Source organism: Ochotona princeps, chromosome 6 (assembly GCF_030435755.1).
Source record: "Ochotona princeps isolate mOchPri1 chromosome 6, mOchPri1.hap1, whole genome shotgun sequence".
Taxonomy (NCBI): Eukaryota; Metazoa; Chordata; class Mammalia; order Lagomorpha; family Ochotonidae; genus Ochotona; species Ochotona princeps.
Window position 1 is genome coordinate 1,210,049 of NC_080837.1, and position 21,967 is coordinate 1,232,015.

At 46.1% G+C, this 21,967-nt stretch overlaps 1 protein-coding gene across 4 annotated transcripts in view; it reads right to left on the bottom strand.

The window, feature by feature from the left end:
* Positions 1-21,684, bottom strand: part of UACA (uveal autoantigen with coiled-coil domains and ankyrin repeats) — a 98,545-nt gene extending 76,861 nt beyond the window's left edge. Inside the window, exon 1 of one of the 4 annotated variants that reach the window (XM_058665427.1) lies at positions 20,798-21,684. In XM_058665427.1, coding sequence (XP_058521410.1) covers positions 20,798-20,841 — 44 coding nt within the window. In that variant the 5' untranslated portion in view covers positions 20,842-21,684. The remainder of the gene's footprint in view (positions 1-20,797) is intronic. The other 3 variants (XM_058665426.1, XM_058665424.1, XM_058665428.1) reach the window with 3 other exon arrangements.
* Between the last annotated feature and the right edge of the window lie 283 nt (positions 21,685-21,967).

The following is a 21,967-nucleotide window of genomic DNA, read 5'->3' on the forward strand; positions in this document are numbered from 1 at the left end:
ATCCACCCTGGCCCTGCAGGAAGTTCCTTGCGGCCCTGCCTACAATGGAACAATACTCTTCACACCATCCTGTCCTGCACATCCACTGCACAGACCCCAACAAGGAGGAGAGACAGAGAGGAAGATCTTCCGTCCGTCGATTCACTCCCCAAGTAACGGCAATGGCTGGAGCTGAGCTGATCCTAAGTCAGGAGCCAGGAGCTTCTTTCCGGGTCTCCCACGTGGGTACAGGGTCCCAAGGCTTTGGGCCATCCTTGACGGCTTTCCCAGGCCACAAGCAGGAAGCTGGATGGGAAGCGGGGCTGCCAGGATTAGAACTGGCACACACATGGAATCCCAGCACATTCAAGGAAAGGACTTCAGGGGCTAGGCCACCACACTGTGCCCTACAGCAGCAGTTTTAAGAGGTTAACAAAAGTCTCAACCAGCCCTGAGCTCTGCTCACCATTATGCAAATGACAGATCCAGGTCAAGGCTATTTATTCAGCGTGAGAATGAAGGCAGCCCAAAGCCTAATGTGCATTCTAACATTAGTGTGGGGAGTTAGGGCCTGCACAGTGGCTGATCAGACTAATCCTCCACCTGCAGTGCCGGGATCCGATCTCGGTACTGGTTCTAGTCCTGGCTGCTCCACTTCCCACTGAGCTTCCTGCTTAGGGATTGGGAAAGCAGTGGAGGATGGCTCAAAGCCTTGGGCTCCTGTACCCATTTGGGAGACTCCACTAAAGCTTCTGGCTTCTGCTTTCGGATCAGCACAGCTCTGGCTGCTGCAAGCCATTTGGAGAGCGAACCAGCAGATTGAAGAACAATTTCCCCCTAACTCTACCATTCAATAACTGTTTTTTTTAAAAATTCAAAACTAAGACTAACACTAAATTTTTTTGTATACCACAATGTCAAAAAAAGGGGACAGATTATTCAGTGTTTACTCCATACAGGTGGCTACTTGCTTTTGTATCATAATGTTACAGGGTGCAGCCAGTGATAGCCAGCACCCATTGACAGTGGGCAAATGAAATGTGGCTGTGTCTCCCACCCTCTGTCCTGCAGGTGGGTCCTGACAGCAATGGAATGTTGATTCCATCCTCAGGCACTCGCCCACCACACTTAGGTATTCGCTAGTGCCCACCTGTGACTCACCTATCATCTGAGAGGGGACAGTATTGTACTGTTACCACTCTCCTCACAAGCCCCTTTAAAGGGTCCCATGAAGCAGGGCTCTCTTTCTGGCCAGGTGCTTCCATTACTCTGGCACCTCAACTCTTGGCTGACCCAGGACAGGTAATCCCCTGAGCATGGTCCATGTGTACTGCTTAGGTGGGACAATGGATACAGCGATATTATTTCTGGTTTGTGTGCTATCAGGAGTTCCAGGAGGGGTGAGGCCTAGAAGTAGTGGAATGTGGGCAGAGAAGCCAGGGAAAGGAGAATGTCTGCAGCTTTGGAAGTGTGCTCAAACTTATTCGTTGCACGTCTCTTAGGATAACTTATATTGCTGGGGAAGCTGGGACATAGGTCTTCAGCTTAACGGATGGACTTCAGGGTAATGACCATTTGTTCCTCTTTGGATTATGTTTGGTTGGATTGCCATATGAACCTGTGATTTGTTATTTCTAGTATGCTCTATTAGCACCAAGCTTGCTTAATAAAGACTCCTTAATAAGCTTTAAACATATCGGGTGTGACCTCGCTCACACCCTGTAACGATTCACCAACTGCAAAAGATGGAGGCAAGGAAAAGGTAGCACCTTGAACTCACATTAAGTCTCAATCCTATTAAATAAATACATTATTCATAATAAAAATTAAACTTGTATTGATATACCAACTAAGACAATACATCTATTATCTCTCCTTAATAATTTGAGTATTATAGCTCAGAATCCAAAAGTCAGATAATAGCTAAATTTCCATTTTATCAATGCGATAGATTTACCAGGCAAATAATGCATTAAAATGATAGATTACGCAGTTTAGACAATTTTTTAAAGATTAATTTATCTTTTATTAGAAAGGCAGATTTGCCGGGAAAAGGAGAGACAGATTTTCCACCTGTTCATTTACTCACCAAAAGGCCATAACAGCCGAAATTGAGCCCATCCAAAGCCGGGAGTTCTTTCAGGTCTCCCACATGAGCGCAGGCTCCCAAGGCTTTGTGCTGGAGTCCAGCTCCAGCTGAGTTCAGAACTGGAGAAGCGTGTGTGGATTAGGCATACAGAAAAGAAACGGACCACTACGATTTCATGATCATAATGGACAAATGCAAGAAAGCTGTCCCTGTAAGTAGTTATTTGAATATCCCACCCTGGACGCTGAGCCATTTCCTCTTCCTCACAGCTCACTAAATTCCGCGCCAGTCCAGCCATCCACCTGAGAATCCCACCCCCAATCTCCCAGCCCCATCCCCAACTCTGCCCACTTACCAATCATTCTTAGGCAATCACCTGTGACAGCTTCAAGTACCAATCCCCTGGGGCCTACCCTCAATCCCTCCCAATCCCCGCCCCCACACCTTGCAGGCTCACCTGAGTGACCAAAAGGCCCCTGGTGCAACTCTCTCTCTTTTCCCGGCTTCCCCCTCTTTCCTTCGCTTCCCACCCCCACTGATCTCCTTTCCCGCTGCAATCAACCTCCCAAGATACCTCATTGGCTGGTGTTTTCGGCCCATGGTAAAGAACCAGGCTGCGGGAAGTAGCTGTGCATAATATCGTAAGAACTAGAACTTTAACTTTCTAAAATAACTAACAGTCCCCTTTATTTATACAGAAATCCTCACAAGCTCTGGCTCAGACTTTTGCCGTCATGGTCAAGTGGGTGTATCCAAGAATAATTCTGCCCTTTGTTTCACCTAAAAACTCAATAGAAGTTCCTACTATAATTCTTATTCTGCAACTCAATCTTGAATCAGTGACGGGAAGAAATGTATCACAAAGAAAAGGAGAACCTAAAGGTCAAGGAAAGAATCAAAGCCTAAACACAGGCCCCTTGATTAGCATAAGGTCAATGGGGACAGCCTGAACAATAAAAGGCCATTTTGCAAGACTAGTATTACTGACATTAAACTTACATTGATAGTAAAAAGCCAACTCCACAGCAGCAAACAATGCCTGAATGGATTACAGAATTCTTCCACAGGGTGGTCTGGTGTCCATGCAAAGGAAGGTGGAGCTGCTTTCAGGTGGCTGTAGAGACATCCCCTGGGTCCTGCCATGCAGCAGGAAATTCCTTGCGGCCCTGCCTGCAATACTCTTCACACCTTCCTGTCCCCCACATCCACTGCGCGGACCCCAGCAGCTTTGGGCTATTCTCCACTACTTTCCTACAAGCAGGCAGATGAATTGGAAGTGGAGCAGCCAGGACACAAAAAAAAAACCCACATGGGATGCTGGCACTTGCAGGTGGAGGATTAGCCAGTTGAGCCATAGCACCAGCCCCCAGTTTAGACACTTTAAACATTAACAAAAACCATTCAACAGCGTTCTAATTCTTAATAAGATAGAGGCATTAATTTATTATTTAATAATATGCTTATACTACAAAAAATTAATAGTCAATAAAAAATGAGGAAAAGAAGGCAAGGAAAAGACAACCTAACAGAGCAACCATCAAAATGTATCCGAGGGCTTGGTGCAGTGGCTTAGTGGCTAAAGTCCTCGCCTTGCTTCCACCAGGATCCAACATGGGCACAGGTTCGTATCCCAATTGCTCCACTTCCCTTCTAGCTCCCTGCCTGTGGCCTGGGAAAGCAGTCGAGGACAGCCCCAAAGCCTTGGGACCCTGCACCTGCATTATAGAGACCTGGAAGAAGATCCTGGCTCTGGGCGTTGGGTTGGCTCAGCTCTGGCTGTTGAGGCCACTTGGGGAGTGAACCAGCAGATGGGAGATCTTTCTGTCCCTCTCTCCTTCTCTCTGTAAATCTAACTTTCCATCAGCAATTGTATGTGATGTCTACACAGGGAACTGGAGGCTGGATCTGTTCCAGACCCGGCAAGTCTCCCAGGCTTCAGCCCAAAACAGGAGGGGCCACAGCAGCCAGTGACGTCACCGGCCTGGCGGGATTCCAGCCAACCAATGGCACACCTGAATGGACATTCCTTACATAACTGAGGCGGCACAGACAGCCCCTTTGCCAACCGAAGTGTCTAGAGGAATATAAAACTTCTGGACCTGTATCTCAGCTGCCCTTTTCGCCTCCATCTTCCTTCCGCTCTGCACAAAGGGGGCCCAGGAGCGGATTTTCCAATACAGCTTCTGTTACAACTATGGATAACCGGTTGATATTATTCCACCAGCGGGCAGGTAGTCGGTGGTCATTATCTAACAGTATGGTTTACTGCATGTCTTTCTTACCCTTCAACACCTAGATATACTTTAAATGTTTAATTCAAAACAATAATATATTATACAGATATTTCAGCTAATGGGATATTGCTAACTTGAGTTCTTCAGAACTGCTTATGGATAAATATTTCTGACTTGGAGAATTAGAAAGGTCATCAAAATATTAATCTTTTTGGCTCCCTCTAGTGGCAACTAAGTGAGTGGGGTGTTTTTTCTATAATTTAGTTTTCAAGCCACAGTAGCAAGCACATTTGGGAAAATGAGAAAGAATTTTTGAGTGAATGCCTACTACCCAGCAATGACACAGTCCTAAACTATGTTTCCAAGACTATGTATCTGCTAACACTGGTTAAATTTCTTAATCTCTCCAAGTGTCAGCTTCTCAGCTGTAAAATGAAACTAACAACTACCTCATTAATTGTAAAATATTTGCTTTAGATACGGTCCCAATTATTAACAGAAGGAATAAAAGATAGCAAAACAATTGTAGTTAAGTACGACTGCCACCACAATCAAGCCACTTGCCTGTGGTTTATAGCACAAAGAAGGACTCTGAGGCAGGCTCTGTGGCACAGTGGGGTGCCACCCCCTGGGATGCCCAGAGCACCTGGGCCCAAGTTCTCTGTTTCCAGCTGGCTTGCCTAGTCACGCACCTGAGAAGCAAGCAGTGATGGTACTGAGTTCCTGACAGCCACGTGGGAGAGCCTGATGAAGTTCATGACCCCTGGCTTCAGCCTGCACTAGTCCCAGCTCTGCAGGACATTTGGGAAGCGAACAGAAGATGAAGATTTCCCCCATCTCTGCTTCTCCCTCTCTGTCACTGTTTCTTCCCAGTAAATAAATAAACAGATACATAAATACATAAACCTTTTTTAAAAAGCATGACTTACATGGACACTGAATGCCAATAGACTGGAAGGCTAATGTAGTGTACTGACACTCCCTTGATAACCTATCACTTCTCTCAAGAACAAAGTCTTCATGGTCCCTGAGGCTCCTCGCTGTCTGGCCCCACCGGGAAGCTGATACTCTTCTTATACTCTTCTTCCGGTCACCTGATTATTACGGTGAAGCATTTCACGGATTCCCTCTTGCACTTGTGGGAACAGTGTCTACGTAAGCTATCTCACTGAAGTGACGGAGTGGTGTATGGGAACAGTGTCCCGTCTACATATGCTATTTCACTGAAGGGATGGAATGTATTCTAGAACCACTACCTACCCGCACACAGGCGGCACAGAGGCACCTACCAAGTGGCTGATTAATGAAATCAACAAGCACCAAAATCAGAGTAGTTCTACATCTGACAGCTTCAGATAACATGTGGTCACGTAAATGTAAAATAATACTCCCAGTATTTCACTTTTCGACTCTTCTCAGACCAGTTAGTATTCATGGTACCCTGCCAGTGAATGTTGGAGCAGGGGGAAGGCCACACCAAGCCAAGTCAAAACACCCATAAGAATGCAACAGATGGGCCCAGTGCCATGGCCTAGTGGCTAAAGTCCTCGCCTTGAACGTTCTGGGATCCCATTTAGGCGCCGGTTCTAATCCCCGCTTCCCATCCAGCTCTCTGCTTGTGGCCTGGGAAAGCAGTCAAGGAAGGCCCAAAACCTTGGGACCCTGCACCCATGTGGGAGACCCGGAAGAGCTTCTGACTCCTGACTTCAGATTGGCACAGTACCAGCTGTAGCAGTCATTTGGCGAGTGAATCATCGAGCGGAAGATATTTCTCTGTCTCTCCTCTCTCTCTCATATATGTATATATATGACTTTGCAATTAAAAATAAATAAATCGGGCCCGGCGGCGTGGCCTAGCGGCTAAAGTCCTCGCCTTGAAAGCCCCGGGATCCCATATGGGCGCCGGTTCTAATCCCGGCAGCTCCACTTCCCATCCAGCTCCCTGCTTGTGGCCTGGGAAAGCAGTCGAGGACAGCCCAATGCATTGGGACCCTGCACCCGCGTGGGAGACCCAGAAGAGGTTCCTGGGTCCCGGCATCGGATTGGCGCGTACCGGCCCGTTGCGGCTCACTTGGGGAGTGAATCATCGGATGGAAGATCTTCCTCTCTGTCTCTCCTCCTCTCTGTATATCCGGCTTTTCAGTAACAATAAAATCTTTAAAAAATAATAATAATAATAAAATAAATAAATCTAGAAAAAGAAAAAAGAATGCAAGAGAATGAGGTCAGGGGAAGATTCTTCAGGGGAATTGTGGGCTTGCCTCTGGAACTGCAACACATGCCAGTTTATGCAGAGTAGGGGTGGTGATGGACCAATCCAGGCTGAATCACAGAACTCGCCTGACAGGAACCCACCTGACACTCCCCCAGCTGGGGATGGGCAGGGCCAGGCCACAGCACCTGTCAGCACATGCAATGGCTGTGACAACAAGCAGACCATACTAAGTAGGGTTGCTGCCCCCATTGTCTACGTGAGACCCAGGGCTGGGAGCAGATTTGGCAGGGGAACTTGGGAAACTCTCCTACTAGGCCACAGCTTCCTCTGGGGATCAAGAGAACCGAGGCTGGGGTCCAGCCAAGCCAAGCCAGGCCAGTCCAGAGATAGGCCAGGCTGGTTCAGGCCTCAGCACCTGCTGGCATGCACATGAGCAAGGCGAGGGTGTGAGGCTGTCCCTGGTGAGAGCTGAGACTGTGGGCAGGCCAGGCCAGGCTGGGTCAAAGCACCCACCAGTACACACTAAGACCAGGAGCCAGGAATGGGTCTGATAGGGGAACTCCGGGGACTCCCCCCTGCCAGGCTGCAGCTCCCACTGGTAAAAGCAAGAACCGGAATCATGGGCAGCCAAGGCTGGGCATGGTTACAGCACCCATCTGCACAGGCTGGGCTAGGTCACAGCACCCACCAGTTCACCAGAGAGCCAGGTCTGGGGATGGGCCAGCTGGGTTAGGCCACAGCACCCTTAGTCCGCATTCCTCTGATCAAGAAGCCTTACCCATCCTGGGTCCTGAGTAAAAGGCAACAGTCAGTAATGGAAAAAAGCCTGGTCATTTCAACTGTCGCAGTGAACACTCAGTGCCCGTGGCAGGAAAGGATGCAGCTGGCAGCTTCAGGCAACCCTCATCTATCCAGCCTAAAGAGGGATCCTTCACTTTTACAGTGTGCTTGAGCCCTCCAAAAGGGCCCGGCACCCCACATCTCTGCCAGGTGAAGGGGCTGTGACCAAACTCAATATACTTGTCCTACACTGTCATTTAACCGAAAAAACAGGACACTGGGTGACAAGTAAAGCCCTTGTGCATGAACAGGAGGAGCAGGGACAGCTCCAGGAATGCTGGGACTGGCCATCCAGACGCAAGGCAGGAGACACAGAAATCCATTTCTGAGTCTGCCTTCACAGAAGCAAGCAGCCCATCGGAAAGCTTTGTGGTTGCTGATCTTTCACTGACGACAGGAGACTGGGTCTCCTCTCACAAAATGCCTAGTCCAAACTTTGACAAGATGGAAAACATCTGAGGCTACCCGAGAAAGCCATAAGCAGCACTGATAGTGCCAAACAGAAACTGACAGGACTGGAACAGTCCTCCCAGCCCAGTCCTTTCCTTTAATGTTGGGAAGGAAAGACCAACTTTTAAAAACACTCAGCTCAGCTCTAGCCACTGAAACTTTAGCAAGTGAACCAGCAGACAGAAGATCTTTCTTTCTGTAAAATCTGCCTTTCCAAGGCCTGGCGTGATAGCGTAGTGGTTGAATTTCTCGCCTTGCACGCCTGGCATCCCATAGGGGCACCAGTTCTAATCCCAGCATCCCCGCATCCCATCCAGCTCCCTGCTTGTGGCCTGGGAAAGCAGTTGAGGACGGCCCAAAGCCTTGGGACCCTGTACCCACACAGGAGACCTGGAAGAAGCTCCTAGCTCCTGGATCCTGGCTTCAGATTGGCTCAGCTCCAGCCGTTGCGGCCACTTGGGGAGTGAACCATTGGACGGAAGATCTTCCTCTCTGTCTCTCCTCCTCTCTGTATATCTGACTTCGCAATAAAAAAAAATAAATAATTTTTTTTTTAATCTGCCTTTCCAAGAAAAATAAATCATTAAAAAAAAAAAAAGAGCAGGACAGAGAGGCTGTCACCAAGGTTCTGAAACTGAGGAGGAAATGAGGACATTCCAGAAAGCTTCCAAAGACCTGTCCTTTAAAAAGTTGGGGTTACGTTTAAAACTGGGTTGTGACTGTTCAGCCATGAATTCACATTTGCAACAGAAATGATGTCCCAGGAATCCCTTTGCAAGCACTATTTACCTACATTACACCAGGGACACTGAGACACAGCATTCATTGCTTGAGGTTCCCTTATCCAAACGCTTTCAGACCTCAGACTCTACCAGCAGAGCATTCTGTTCTGAAAATCAGAAACCCAAAATGTTCTGAATCTGGAAAGTCTTGGCTCAAACTTTTTGGATTAGGAGCATTCAACTTAAAAAAAAAAATGTATCCATTTATTTTTTTTTTATTATTGGAAAGTCAGATTTACAGAGAAAAGGAGTGACAGAAAGATCTTCTGGCAGCTGGTTCACTCCAAATGGCCACAACAACCAGAGCTGAGTGATCCAAAGCCAGGAGCCAGGAGCTTCTTCAGAGTCTCCCATGTGGGTGCAGGGTCCCTATGCTTTGGGCCATCTATCTACTGCTTTCCCAGGCCACAGACAGGGAGCTGGATGGGAAATGAAGCAGCCGGGACAGAACCAGTGTCAATATGGGATCCCAGAGTACGCAAGGCAAGGACTTTAGCCACTAGGCTACCATGCCAGGCTCAGGCGCACTCAATTTTTAATATATATTCATGATTAGGTGTGAGAATTTGAATAAATCAGTTTCTTGAAGAAATGCCCGGAGAACAGGGTGTCACCGTCACAATGTTGGGAAATTCCTTCCATTCCTGTGGTGCGCTCTAGGGAACAGCTTCAACTCTGAGCACTCCAAGAGCAGCTGAGTTTCTCACCCCATTAAAACCAACAACGCAAAGACTACAGGCTAACTGCACTGCATTCAAAGAGACATTTCTTTTGCCTTAGGTGTGCTCACAGATCGCCACACCCAGCAGTGTTTACAGTGAGTCTGAAGTGCACTTCCTTCCTCTTTCCTGTCTCACCCTTTCCCAGAATATCAAAATTGTTCCGCAGCAAGAATGCAATTAAATCTAAGCAAGCAGCGCACTGCCTGCTCTTATCTCCTTAGAGCGTATGAAAAGGCTCTGGTCAGTCAGGACAAGATTCCGAGTAGACCAAGTCCTTCCTTCCTTTAGTTTAAAGGCCACGGACAAGCAACTCCTCACCCAGCTTTGCAACTGCAGCTTCCATACCGCCACATCGAAACCTCTTTTCACCCTTGTGATTGGCAGCTGCACCATCCAGCCCGCCCACAAAAACAAAAGGTTTTACTTGAGAATCTACAAGTTTGTGAAACCAACTTATTGCTGATATAGCGGACAGAGTTGGCAATTAGGATGACAAAAGCTACACACAAGTTTTTCACATCTAACACTTGCAGGAAAAAAAAAATCTCTTGGGCCTAAGTTTGCATGCTCTAGGAAGTAAATTTCCAAATGAAATAAAGCTCTTAGATTTTCGTAAATGCTACCTTAAAAGTTCTATTACATATGACAATCTTATTTATGAAATTGAACATCTTTAACATGGAGACGGAGGGTACAGAGGTACAGAGGTAGAGAGTAAAGCCATCGCCTGTGAGGATGGCATCTTACATGGGTGCCGGTTCAAGTTCCAGCTCCTCCAGTTTTGATCCACTTCCCTGCTAACACGTCCGAAAACACAGTGAAAGATGGTTCAAGTGCCTGGGACCTGCTCCCTAATGAGAAACCCAGTAGAAGCTCCTGGCTTCAGCCTGGCACAGCCTTGGCCATGGCAGCCATTTGTGGACAGAACCAATGGATGGAAGTTTCTCACTCTTCCTGTCTCCTCTCTCTGTTTAACACTGACTTTCAAATAAACACATAAATCAAGAAAAAAAAGGGAGGGAGAGGATTTCCATTTCTCCCATTAAAAAATTACATGGTTGGACCCAGCGTAATGGCTCAATAGCCAAATCCTCACCTTGCAGGCACCAGGATCCCATATGGGTACCAATTCGTGCCCCGACTGTTCCACTTCCCATCCAGATCCCTGCTTATGGATTGGGGAAATAGTGGAGGATCGCTCAAGTCTTTGGAACCCTGCATCAGTGTGCATGACCAGGAAGAAGCTCCTGGCTTCAGATTGGCTCAGCTGCAGCCCCTGTGGCAATTGCAGCCATCTGGGCAGTGAATCAGCAGATGGAAGATCTTGCTGTTTCTCCTTCTCTCCATAAATCTGATCTGCCTTTCCAATCAAAATAATCTTTCAAAAAAAAGAACAAGTTATACAGCTGTAAAAATGTCCTTGCATCTTACTTTTCTATTGAGTTGCTGACATACAGAAGAATCATGTTCTCTCTTTAGAACATAATTACTGCCCCTCAAGGACTGTGCAGTGCAAACATAGATTTAATGGGACTTACACAAGACAGAAGGCAGCAGCTCCAACCGCTGTTAACTGTGTAACCTTGGTGGTTCACAACTTCTCTGGGTCTCGGGGCCACTGTTGTATAAGTCAGTCCCTTCTCTCTAGCCCTTGTAGCAGCCAATGAATTCAGGCCCTCACTAGCTCTGCCTATGCTACGTACAGCAACTCCATAACTCTCCTACCTACCTATGGACTTGACAGACCTCTAATCTGTCCTGAACAATACCACAGCAATCCACCTGCACCTCCCTTCGTCAATGGACATGCTCACCTCTGCACCGCTAAGCCAGAGTTCAGCGCTCTTTTTTCTTTAAATGTTTATTGGTTTTTATTGGAAAAACCAGATATACTGAAAGAAGAGACAGGGAGGAAATCTTCTACTGATTCATTCCCCAAGTGACTGCAATGGCCAGAGCTGCACCCAATCCGAAGCCAGGAGCCCGGAGCCTCCTTCGGATCTCCCATGTGGGTGCAGGGTCCCAAGGTTTTAGGCCACCCTTGACTGCTTTCCCAGGCCACAGGCAGGAAGCTGGATGGGAAGCACGGCTCCCAGGATTAGAACCGGCACCCATATGGGATCCCAGGGTGCGCAAGGCAAGAACTTTAGCTGCTAGGTTACTGCACCAGGCCCAGAGTCCAGCACTCTCAAAGTTGACCTATTTTAAGCAACTCCAAAATTTACCCTCAACTTCCTCACCTTCCTATTTCCAATCCAACCCCCCTACTGTTGCTGAGAACACACAAACCTGAGTTAACACCCAATATCCCATCCCCCAACTCCCTATTCCTCTGTTCTATGCCTTCTTTCTTGCTGTTCCCTTCCCTGGATCTGTCCCATCCACTTAACCTAAATAAGAAAGTCACCTGCCAACGGATGTTGCCAGGAACCAGGAGCAGGAAAAACGTGAAGCAACTGCTTAATGGGTACAGGGAATCCTTTTGGGTGAGGAAAATGATTTGAAACTAGATAAGATGCTGATTAGAGAACAATTATAAATGTACTAATTAGCCACTGAAAGGTTCACTTTAAAAGAATTAGTTTCTTTCAAAAGAAATTTTTCTTTAAAAAAAGTCACTGACTTCCCCATCCTCTGCCCAAAAGCACTAACACCTGATGCGTTCCTTCATCACAGCACTGGCTATGGCCTAAGCAGGCCTTTAGGAAATACCTGGGACAACAAAGGTTTCTGTGAGATATCTAGGAGATGGGACCCGAGTCTAAACAACAAGTCCACCAGCATCGCGTAGGTCTTGCACACACATAGCCAGAAGATGACTTTACACCTACCTGAGTACACCTGCACTTTGAATGTGACATGCACCCAAGGTGAGATGTGGCAACATACACATGCTGTGGCACTGGTACTCGCATCTGGGATCGTATGGGTTTCCAAGTTTTAAATTAAGCATTCTGAACCTGAAATTCGTATTATCTATATTTTCAGCTGCCCCCACAAAATTATGAGCCTCTTATCATCTTTATTTCCTCACTGCCCCAGTGGTCAGCTCAGGACAACCAAAGCCCTTGAAAAAAATTTTTTTTCACAACTGAAAAGCACAGATTTCACCTTCCCTCTTCGGGGCAAGAGGCCAGATAGACCTAAACTATATAATCAAAATCTACATGCACTTGTATGAACTGGAAAGAAAAAAAAAACCTGCAAGAAGGCAGTCCACCATGCTATAAAGGACAAGACTGTGCCCTCTGGTAAAAGATTCAGTTGCTAACAACAGGAACCAACATCCACTGAGCTAACTGTGTAACAAGCAAGCCCCCATCATATGTCACATTTTCATAAGATAAATACAGCTAAAAAAAAAAGAAAAGAAAAAGAAAAAACTTCTCATTTTCCAAAGAAAGAAACAAGGAAGTTGCCAAAGGTCCAAGCCTGGTCCAGGAGCAGCAAAACTTGATCCCCAGTCCCCTCACTGCAGAGCTGGCCCTGGGGCGGCGGCACATTCCCTGCCCCTACACTCACCCAGGAATGCAGTCAGAGCCACACACGGCATTCCTTGGCCTACACCTGGTCTTCTCTAAGGCTTGGAAAGCACTCTGTTGTGCTCAAATACGTGTATATTCACTGCAACAAACGCATTTATATGTCATGCTATTTTAAAATATAAAATTACATTTCTTCGAAAATGTATCAAGACATGAGTCATGGAAAAAACACATCGTGTATCAAAAAGACCTTGTAGGTAAGCTTATTCCTCTTGTTTGCAGCTGGAACACCTGCTCTCTTAGAGCCACACCCACAAGCCTGCCTGAGGAGACCCATTCTCAGAGAAGGTGGCTCTGCCAACAAGCAAGCCATGAACCACAACACCAAACACAGCAACAGTCGCAGGCGCTTCCTTGGTTTAGAAAGCATGACTTCTGTGCACTCTCTCAAGCTCTCAGAAAATCTCACACGCTGGAAAGACGACCTTTCACCAAGAGACGGGGGAAAACATCTGTATATGTAGAAGGGAACCCTCTACTAGAAGAGCTCCTGTCCAACTGTGACAACTTACCAATAAGGGCAATATCAAAACCACGGCATTCACACCCACCCCACAACACGGACCCTTTCACACATACACACACATTCGCACAACCCTCCAGGGAGCAAACCAACCCACTGCTAGTTCCACTGGATTCTTACTTCACCCTTACAGACCCTAAACAACTGATGCTAAATCCAAGGATGGCAAGATGGTATAGTGGGGGTAGTCACAAATATAAAAGTAGACACTGAAGAAAAATTTGACATGATTAATATCAAACAACATATAATATCGATCATACTGCTTACCGACACCCTGTAATGAATATGAAACGGCCAAGAACCTCAACACGCTAACTACCAGAAACTTGAACACACACAAGCTAAAAATAACTACTCCGAGAAATTAAAGAGAAAGTGACAAGAAAACAACTACTGGGAGAGACACACTGTTCTTAAAAGTATAACCAGTTATACTACTAAAAAACAAAAAAAAGAACAAAAGTATAACCAGTTAAGTAGTAAAAATGAAGTTGTGAGAACATGAATAAAGCATCAGAAGATAATTAAGGAATGAGAATTAGTAACTGAAAAAAAAAAAAAAAAAAACAGCGAAAAACATGAGGAAATACGAGTAAACTCCCCCTCTTTAGAACTAAAAATACACAATAAAGCAATGATCTTTTCCTATCAGGTTGATAATTATCTTTTTTTGTTGTTTTTTTTTTTAAATATTGATTTATTTTATTACAAAGTCAGATGTACAGAGAGGAGGAGAGACAGAGAGGAAGATCTTCCTTCCGATGATTCACTCCCCAAGTGAGCCGCAATGAGCCAGTGTGCGCCGATCCGAAGCCAGGAGTCAGGAACTTCCTCCAGGTCTCCCACACGGGTGCAGGGTCCCAAGGATTTGGGCCGTCCTCGACTGCTTTCCCAGGTCACAAGCAGGGAGCTGGATGGCAAGTGGAGCTGCCGGGACTAGAACCGGCGCCCATATGGGATCCCAGGGTGTTCAAGGCAAGGACTTTAGCTGCTAGGCCATGCCACCGGGCCCGATAATTATGTTTTCAATACCAGCATCCATTAATGAAATGGTAATAGTAAATGCAATCACTAAAGAAAATACAAAATTGAGCCCGGCAGCTCCACTTGCCATCCAGCTCCCTGCTTGTGACCTGGGAAAGCAGTCGAGGATGGCCCAAATCCTTGGGACCCTGCACCCATGTGGGAGACCCGGAAGAGTGCCTGACGCCTGGCTTCGAATTGGCTCAGCTCCAGCCGTTGCACTCACTCGGGGAGTGAATCATCGGACGGAAGATCTTCCTCTCTGTCTCTCCTCTCTATATATCCGTCTTTCCAATAAAAATAAATAAATCTTTAAGAAAAATAAAATAAATAAAAAGAAATGTACAGTTTTAGTTCCAGCCTCCCACGATGATTGCCCCTAGCCTGCAGTCCTCTGGCTCCTGGCATAACTGCCTAAAATCCCTGGCAGTCCAGTATAGACTCCAACTCCGCCAGCCACCTGAGAAGCACAGCTCACGTCTACACCTCAGCTCCACATCTCTGCAGCTCCACACCACTACATTCAGCTCTGCTTTTGCCTGCAAAGCCAAAAAAGCCACTCAAATTCTCTTTCTGGCCCAGCACCAAGCTTCATCTTTTAACCTTCCCCATAAAGTCACCCTAACCATTTGTGTTCCCACAGCAACTGACAGAGACCTCTACCATTCTTCCACTGAAATACTGTCATTTTCTTATGTCTGGGTCCTCGAATATTCTGGAAGCCTATGACTGTACCTCACTTATTACAGAAACCTTAGGGCATCCACTAAATTAAATCATGTAAGGAAAGCATCACAAAGCACCCAGCAACAATGATCAATGCATCACGAATCCTGTTTCAGCTACACAAATCACAGCTCACAACCCCCACAATTCCACATGCCTGACACCATTTCAATTAATTCCATACTTTATTCCATTTCAAAAGTATTTCTAAATGTCTAAATCACTAGTTAGGGTAGAATACATGCTATCCTCCATCCATTATCCTAAAATTCATCTTTCCACATTGATAAAATACAACAGAAACTTCCTCTTACCAACAGTTACCCTCAGCTACAGTACAGACAGGATAAATTCAATCAATGCTTATTCTTTCCCCTTTTCTAGCTCTCCAAAGAATGCATCTATTATCTCTCCAGCATCCTCCAAAACTGGAAGTGATTTTTATTTTCTTTAGCTTTCACTATGAACTCCTTGTTAATGACCAAATGGCGCCATCCTCACCCCAGTGACAGCCTTTGGGGGCTCCCTGCAGAATACAGATCTTTGATGGCCTCCTTGTATCCTGGCGTTACAAGGGATTCCAGGCACATAGCGCCCATTTTCTGCTCTCAGCTTTGGAATTACTCACAAATGCAAAGACGACCTAATTATTAATCCATACTCGAGCCTATCTTGTGTTTACCATGAATGGTCTCCAAATTAAATATGGTAAGTGTTCAGTAAGGTCCAGTTCCCGAACTGATTTCTGAACTAAACTGCCAATCTGAAGCGCAAGAAATAAACATACACAATCATTTCTGCAGCCTTATTAAAAGAAGTAATTAAAATTCTTAACTACTCATCACTTAAAGCTTTACAACTCATAATGAACCAAAACGCCTACTAGAGCAACTTTGCTCTGCTATTTTCATAAAACTCAGCAACCCAAAGAAGCATGATGGTCTGGTCTGGTCTGGTCTGGGCAGACCTTAAGTAAAAGCAGCAAGGAAAAAAAAAAAAGCCTTCTTCACTGTGATTCTCCTTCAGGAACCTCAGAAAACACAATTCAGGAACAACCACAGGAAGCGGTCTGAGTAAAGCTTTAATCAAGGCAAGCATTATAATTAAAGGTTGGGACCTTCATGAAAATGAATAAACAGTGCTCAATTAGGCATCATGAGTTTAAAGGGAACTCTAACATCTGCGATACTGGTTAGCCACATTACCCGAAAGTCAATGTTACAATAATAATAACCTAAACATCTTTTTTATACACAAATCTCTGCCTCATTCTCACAACCACAAGGACAACAAAATCATGTTTCTACTTTTACACTTGCTGCACATCCCAAACCAACGATCTCAGCGGGACTCAAAAGAAGCTTGGGAACATTATTTTCTATCCCTGTATTTGTAACTCCATCAACAAAAACATCAGTGTTTCGTCAGGGTGCTGAGGCATTAGAGAAATGCTTAAGAACATACTTAACTGATAAAAAAAACCAACACTGCCCCATCCTAACAGCAGTCTAAAGAAAAGGCAGCAGAAATAACCACTGCAAAACCTGCCAGGTCAGAGATGACCTTGACAGTCAAGAACCTGGGCACAGGGAAAAGTGAACTTGGAGCACCTGCCAAGAGGTCGGCTAACAGAATTTGTTTGTAGCCTTTTTACTAGTTCTGGAATGGTAGTCCCTCAACTTAAATCGTGTGAAAATGGAGCAAGCCCTTCTAATTGTGCATACAGTTGACAATACAATAAATCTTAAAAAAAAAAAAAAAAGAACGGTGGGTTAAACACATTTGAGGATTAGTTCTTTAGAATTATCATATCTTGCAGGCAGCTATACCTTTTAATCATGAAGTAAAACTTTCTATTGCATTTCTTTTTGCTTATTAAGTTGAACTTCCAATTTCTGAAGGGGACATTAGATGACTAACCACTATATCCGACCTAGCAGATTATGTGTACAGGATCCCAGATGGGCGCTGGTTCTGATCCTGGCAGCTCCACTTCCCATCCAGCTCCCTGCTTGTGGCCTGGGAATGAAGTCAAGGACAGCCCAAAGACTTGGGACCCTGCACCCGTGTGGGAGACCCGGAAGAAGCTCTTGGCTCCTGGCTTCGGATTGGCATAGCACCAGCCACTGCACTCACTTGGGGAGTGAATCATCAGACGGAAGATTTTTCTGTCTCTCCCCCTCCCTGTATATCTGACTTTGCAATAAAAATAATTAAATCTTTATAATAAAAAATAAATAAATTTTTAAAAGATACAATACATCATAAATTATGTCATAAATGTTAACAAAACACAAACCTTAGCTGACTGCCAACGCATTTCAGGTAATGGATTCAAATATCCAAAGAAAACTATGAAATAAACATTTTAAATCAAAGTTGTAAGAACAAATTGGGATCATTACCACAATAATTAAATGGATACTTCAGTTTGGGCAGCCAAGCAGGAAATAGAGATAGAAAACCGAAGTTGGATAATCTAACCTTGCACCAAAATAAATCCCACTTGCATCAAGGACTTAAATGTACTACAAACCAAACAAAAAACCAGAGGGCACTGCAAGGACTATTACTGTTGTTCTTAATGTTTAATATAAGACCAAGATACAACAGCAGCTAACAAAAGATTATAAATTGAAGAACAAGAAGCTACTTTTTGCATAGCAAATACTATTCTAAGAAAGTCATAAATAACCAACTAAAAAATACTAACAACTAATACTAAAATGGCTAATTTGCCTTACATAAAGTTACAAACTGAAAAACTCAACAGCTCAATAGAAAAATGAAAAGTTGTCTACAAGAGGTAAAAGGCTCATAAAAATAGAAGATGTTCAACTTTACTCCAGCAAGGAAACTACAAATCCAAAGCAACCCGAGATACCACAGCTTACTTATCAGGCTTGCAAAGATGACATCTGAAGCTATCTGGCATTTAGCCAAGTGGCTAAGATCCCGGTTGAGGTGATGTTCTACCCACTCAGTCCTAGCTCTGGCTCCTAACTCCACTTCCCACAACGCCGACGCCAGGAGGCCATGGCCATGGCCAGTCTTCTGACAGCCCTGGTCCAGCTGCCCACAACACAGACGCCAGGAGGCAGTGGTGATGGCTCAAACATGTCCTGATAGGCCTGGTCCAGTTGACCACAACACACACCAGGAGGCAGTGGCGATGGGAAGTCTCCTGACAGTTCTGGTCCAGCTGCCCACAATGCAGATGCCAGCAGGACAGGGCGATGGCCAGTCTCCTGACAGCCCTGGTCCAGCTGCCCACAACGCAGACACCAGGAGGCCGTGGGAATGGCCAGTCTCCCGACAGGCCTGGATTGAACTCCTCGTTCCCATCCTCAGCCTGACCAAGCTGTCAAGTAGGGAGAATGAACCAGCAGATACAAGCACTCTTTTATCTCTCTCTTACTCTATCTCTTAAAGAAAGAAAAAAAATTAAACAATGAAGCATGCTTTTAAAAAAAACATGGAAAAAAATGAACTCATACACTGGTCCAATGACACAGGACAGGCAATCTGACAACAGCGTCCCAAAATCACAATTGCATGTCTCCTTTAACCCAGCAAATCCACTTTTAAAGGATCAATCTTGCAGGTTCATTTGGAAGTACACACACACACACACACACACACACAACCCAAATAAATACAAGATTGCTCATCAAAGTGTTGTGTATTACCACAAAAGATGTGAATAATGTAAAAGCACTGAAAGGGTCCAGCTATCTACAGCCTTAAAAGAAAAACTAGGGAACAGTAAAGACAGTGTGATACTATTTGATTGGAGAATGAATATTTACATCCACATTTGCTACACAGCAAATTTGAAGGCGCGAGTAAACAAATGATCAACCCCAGAAGTTTCTGAGCAGAGGGTCCATGTGGCGGAGGGACAGGGTGAGACATTCTGTCATTAACAGTTATAAGTATTTATATTCCCTCCAAACATCGAGCCATAAGCTATAGCATTCAATTCAAAGCCAAAAAATAAAATACATAAAAGTTTATTTTCTAGGATCCAAAGAAGAAAAGAATCTTAACACTACACATGTGACCAAAACAGTACACTGTAGAACAGCAGGATCTATTTCTTGTTCACGTCATTCTATCAATGCTTAGCTTCATTTCACCTTATTAATCACAATATTTTCATTAAAATCCTTAATGAAGAGCCCAATATAATGATCTAGTGGCTAAATCCTCCCCTTATAACCACGAGGATCCCAAATGGGCATGGGTTCATGTCCCAGCCGCTTTACTTCCCATCCAGCTCCCTGCTTGTGGCCTGGGAAAGCAGTCGAGGACAGCCCAAAGCCTTGAGACCCTGCACCCGCGTGGGAGACCTGGAAAAAGTTCCTGGCTCCTAGCTTCGGTTCAACTCATCTCTGGCCTTTGTGACCACTTGGGGGGTGAATCAGCTGTTGGAAGATCTTTCTCTCTGTCTCTCCTTCTCTCTGTAAATCTGTCTTACCCCAATACTTAAGTTAAAACTAAGAGCTGGTAATGTCTTGGAAGTAAACAGGCTCTGGTTATAATTCTGTGTATCCTTCTCTACTTCATGCTGGTATTTTATAATAGCAAGCTCAACACAGTGATAGCCACAGAGTTAAGCTCAGAGAAGAAGTAGATGTTCCAAATGTATAAAATGCAAAGTGGCATACTGACAACACTAGTAACAATTACAGTCGGGAAACAGGACACTAATTAAGATATCTGAATGAAGAACAAAGTTCATGTACATGTATATCAAGAAAAAAACTAATGTCCAAACTTCTCTGCACCAAAATAAACTTAAAATTTCATTTTTTCAGTAACTTTCGAAATGTCTGCAAACATCCACCCAAGGGAGACATAAATCCTTAGGGAAAACCAACTGAACCGGGGAAAACACAGTTAACAAATCTAAACAATCCTATCTATTACAAACCTGAAATCACAACCCGCGTTAGTAAAAAGTTGAAACAACTCAACCAGAGGGAATCGCTTTTCTACGAACTTACGCTTGTATTTTCCTACACGAAATCAAACGGGTCATCTGAAATTTTTGAAATGAGAAGTGAAAATCTAATTCCTCATAATTTTTTTCTGTGTACGATACCCCTAAGGAAGATTCAAAGCTTAACATCTGCGGTGTTGCGACTAGGCACAGTCTGACGGGAACAGATCCAGGGGCACGTTCCTGCACACTGCACGCAGGTAGGATGGCAGGTGCACATCCCCCAACCCCAGAATTGACATTCCCCTATCCCAGATGTGACGCCCCCCACCCCAGGTGTGACGTCCCTCATCCCAGGTGTGCGCCCCCGACCCCAGGTGTGAAGTCCCTCACCCCAGGTGCGCGCCCCCTACCCCAGGTGTGACGTCCCCCATTCCAGGTGCGCGCCCCCCACCCCAGAATGAAGTCCCCTATCCCAGGCGTGACGCCCCCCACCCCAGGTGTGACGCCCCCACCCCAGCTATGACGAGGCCCCCGCGGCGAAGCCCCTAAGCGGCGGCCGACACCCGCGCCGGCCAGTCCAGCTGAGGCAGGGCCGGAGTCCATGACCAGCGCCGCGACACGGTAGCTCTGCCTGAGGGGAGGCTTCGCGGGGCCGCGGGGCGGGACGCGCTGAGGGCCGGCGGACGATCAAAGGTAACGCAAGCAGCGAGGAACTCACCGCGCCGGCGGCGACAGCGCCGGGCGACACGGGACCCGGTGCATCCTGCCTCCTCAGGCGGGACTTGAGGCTCTTCATGGCGGAGGCCACCCCTCGGCGGGCGCCGCGTCCGCGCCTACTTCAGAGCCGCGGGCCGCAGGACCGAAGCCGTCTAAGGCCTCCCTCCTGCAGCCAATCGGCCGCCGCTGCGGCAGGGGGCGGTGCCAGGTTAGGCCAATAGGAATCCGCAGGAGAGGCGGGACTTCCCTTTCGAACTTGACCACAGTCTTCGTCTCTAGGCGGCGGGCGTGAAGCGCGTGAACCGATCGCGAGTCCGGGTGGAGCTCGGTGTAGATGGATCCCGGTCTAGATGAGAGCAGGAATACACGGAGCGTGGTCTAGACTGGGACCATTATGCACCGAGTGCCGGTGTAGACGAGCACGGATTTATACATGTTCAGATGCAGATATAGGTGTAGGGGAATCAGTCCCTGTTCAGCCTGGGTCTGCGCTCCTTGCCGAACGAGCCCGTCCCGAGATGTCCGAAGTGGGGCGCCCACTCACAAGCTACCAGCCTCCCCCAGGGTTCTGCTGCCCAGACGCCGACCCCGGCCGCGGCCAGCCCAGTCGCACCCCGCCCGGAAGCCTCCAGGACCAGTGGGGACTGTGTGAGCAGGCTGCAGGGTCAGCAGGTGCCCCTTGCTTGTTCAGCCGAGAACCCACCGCTTCGGAAGGACAGAGGGGATGTCAGGAGGAAGAGCAATTAAAAGGGATCAAGTTTTTGTGAATATGTATATGGATGTACTTAACGTACCATGGCCTTTTCTTCAAAGAAACCTTTCTACGGGTGAGAGTATTCAATGATGTGAATTCTCAGACATCTGGATTAATGAAAAGTATTTAAGGAAAGACTCCGCAGAGCAGAAAGTCATCTGCTGTTTGTGAGACATCTTCAGAACTCCCTTAGAATCTGTTTTAGCCCCAGTGAAGTGCTGATTCTAACCTGTGCTTCTCTGAAAAGATAGGATCTGGCCCTCTGTGCAAAAATGCGTGCGATTCTTGAGCGTTTCCTTGGAATTAGCAAAGGTCTGTTTGGAAGACTTATCAGAAATCTTCAGAGCTGCCATGGAAAGTAAAGAACTACCAAAAAGATGACTGCAGGTTTTCTTGATAAGATCTATGGCAAGAAAT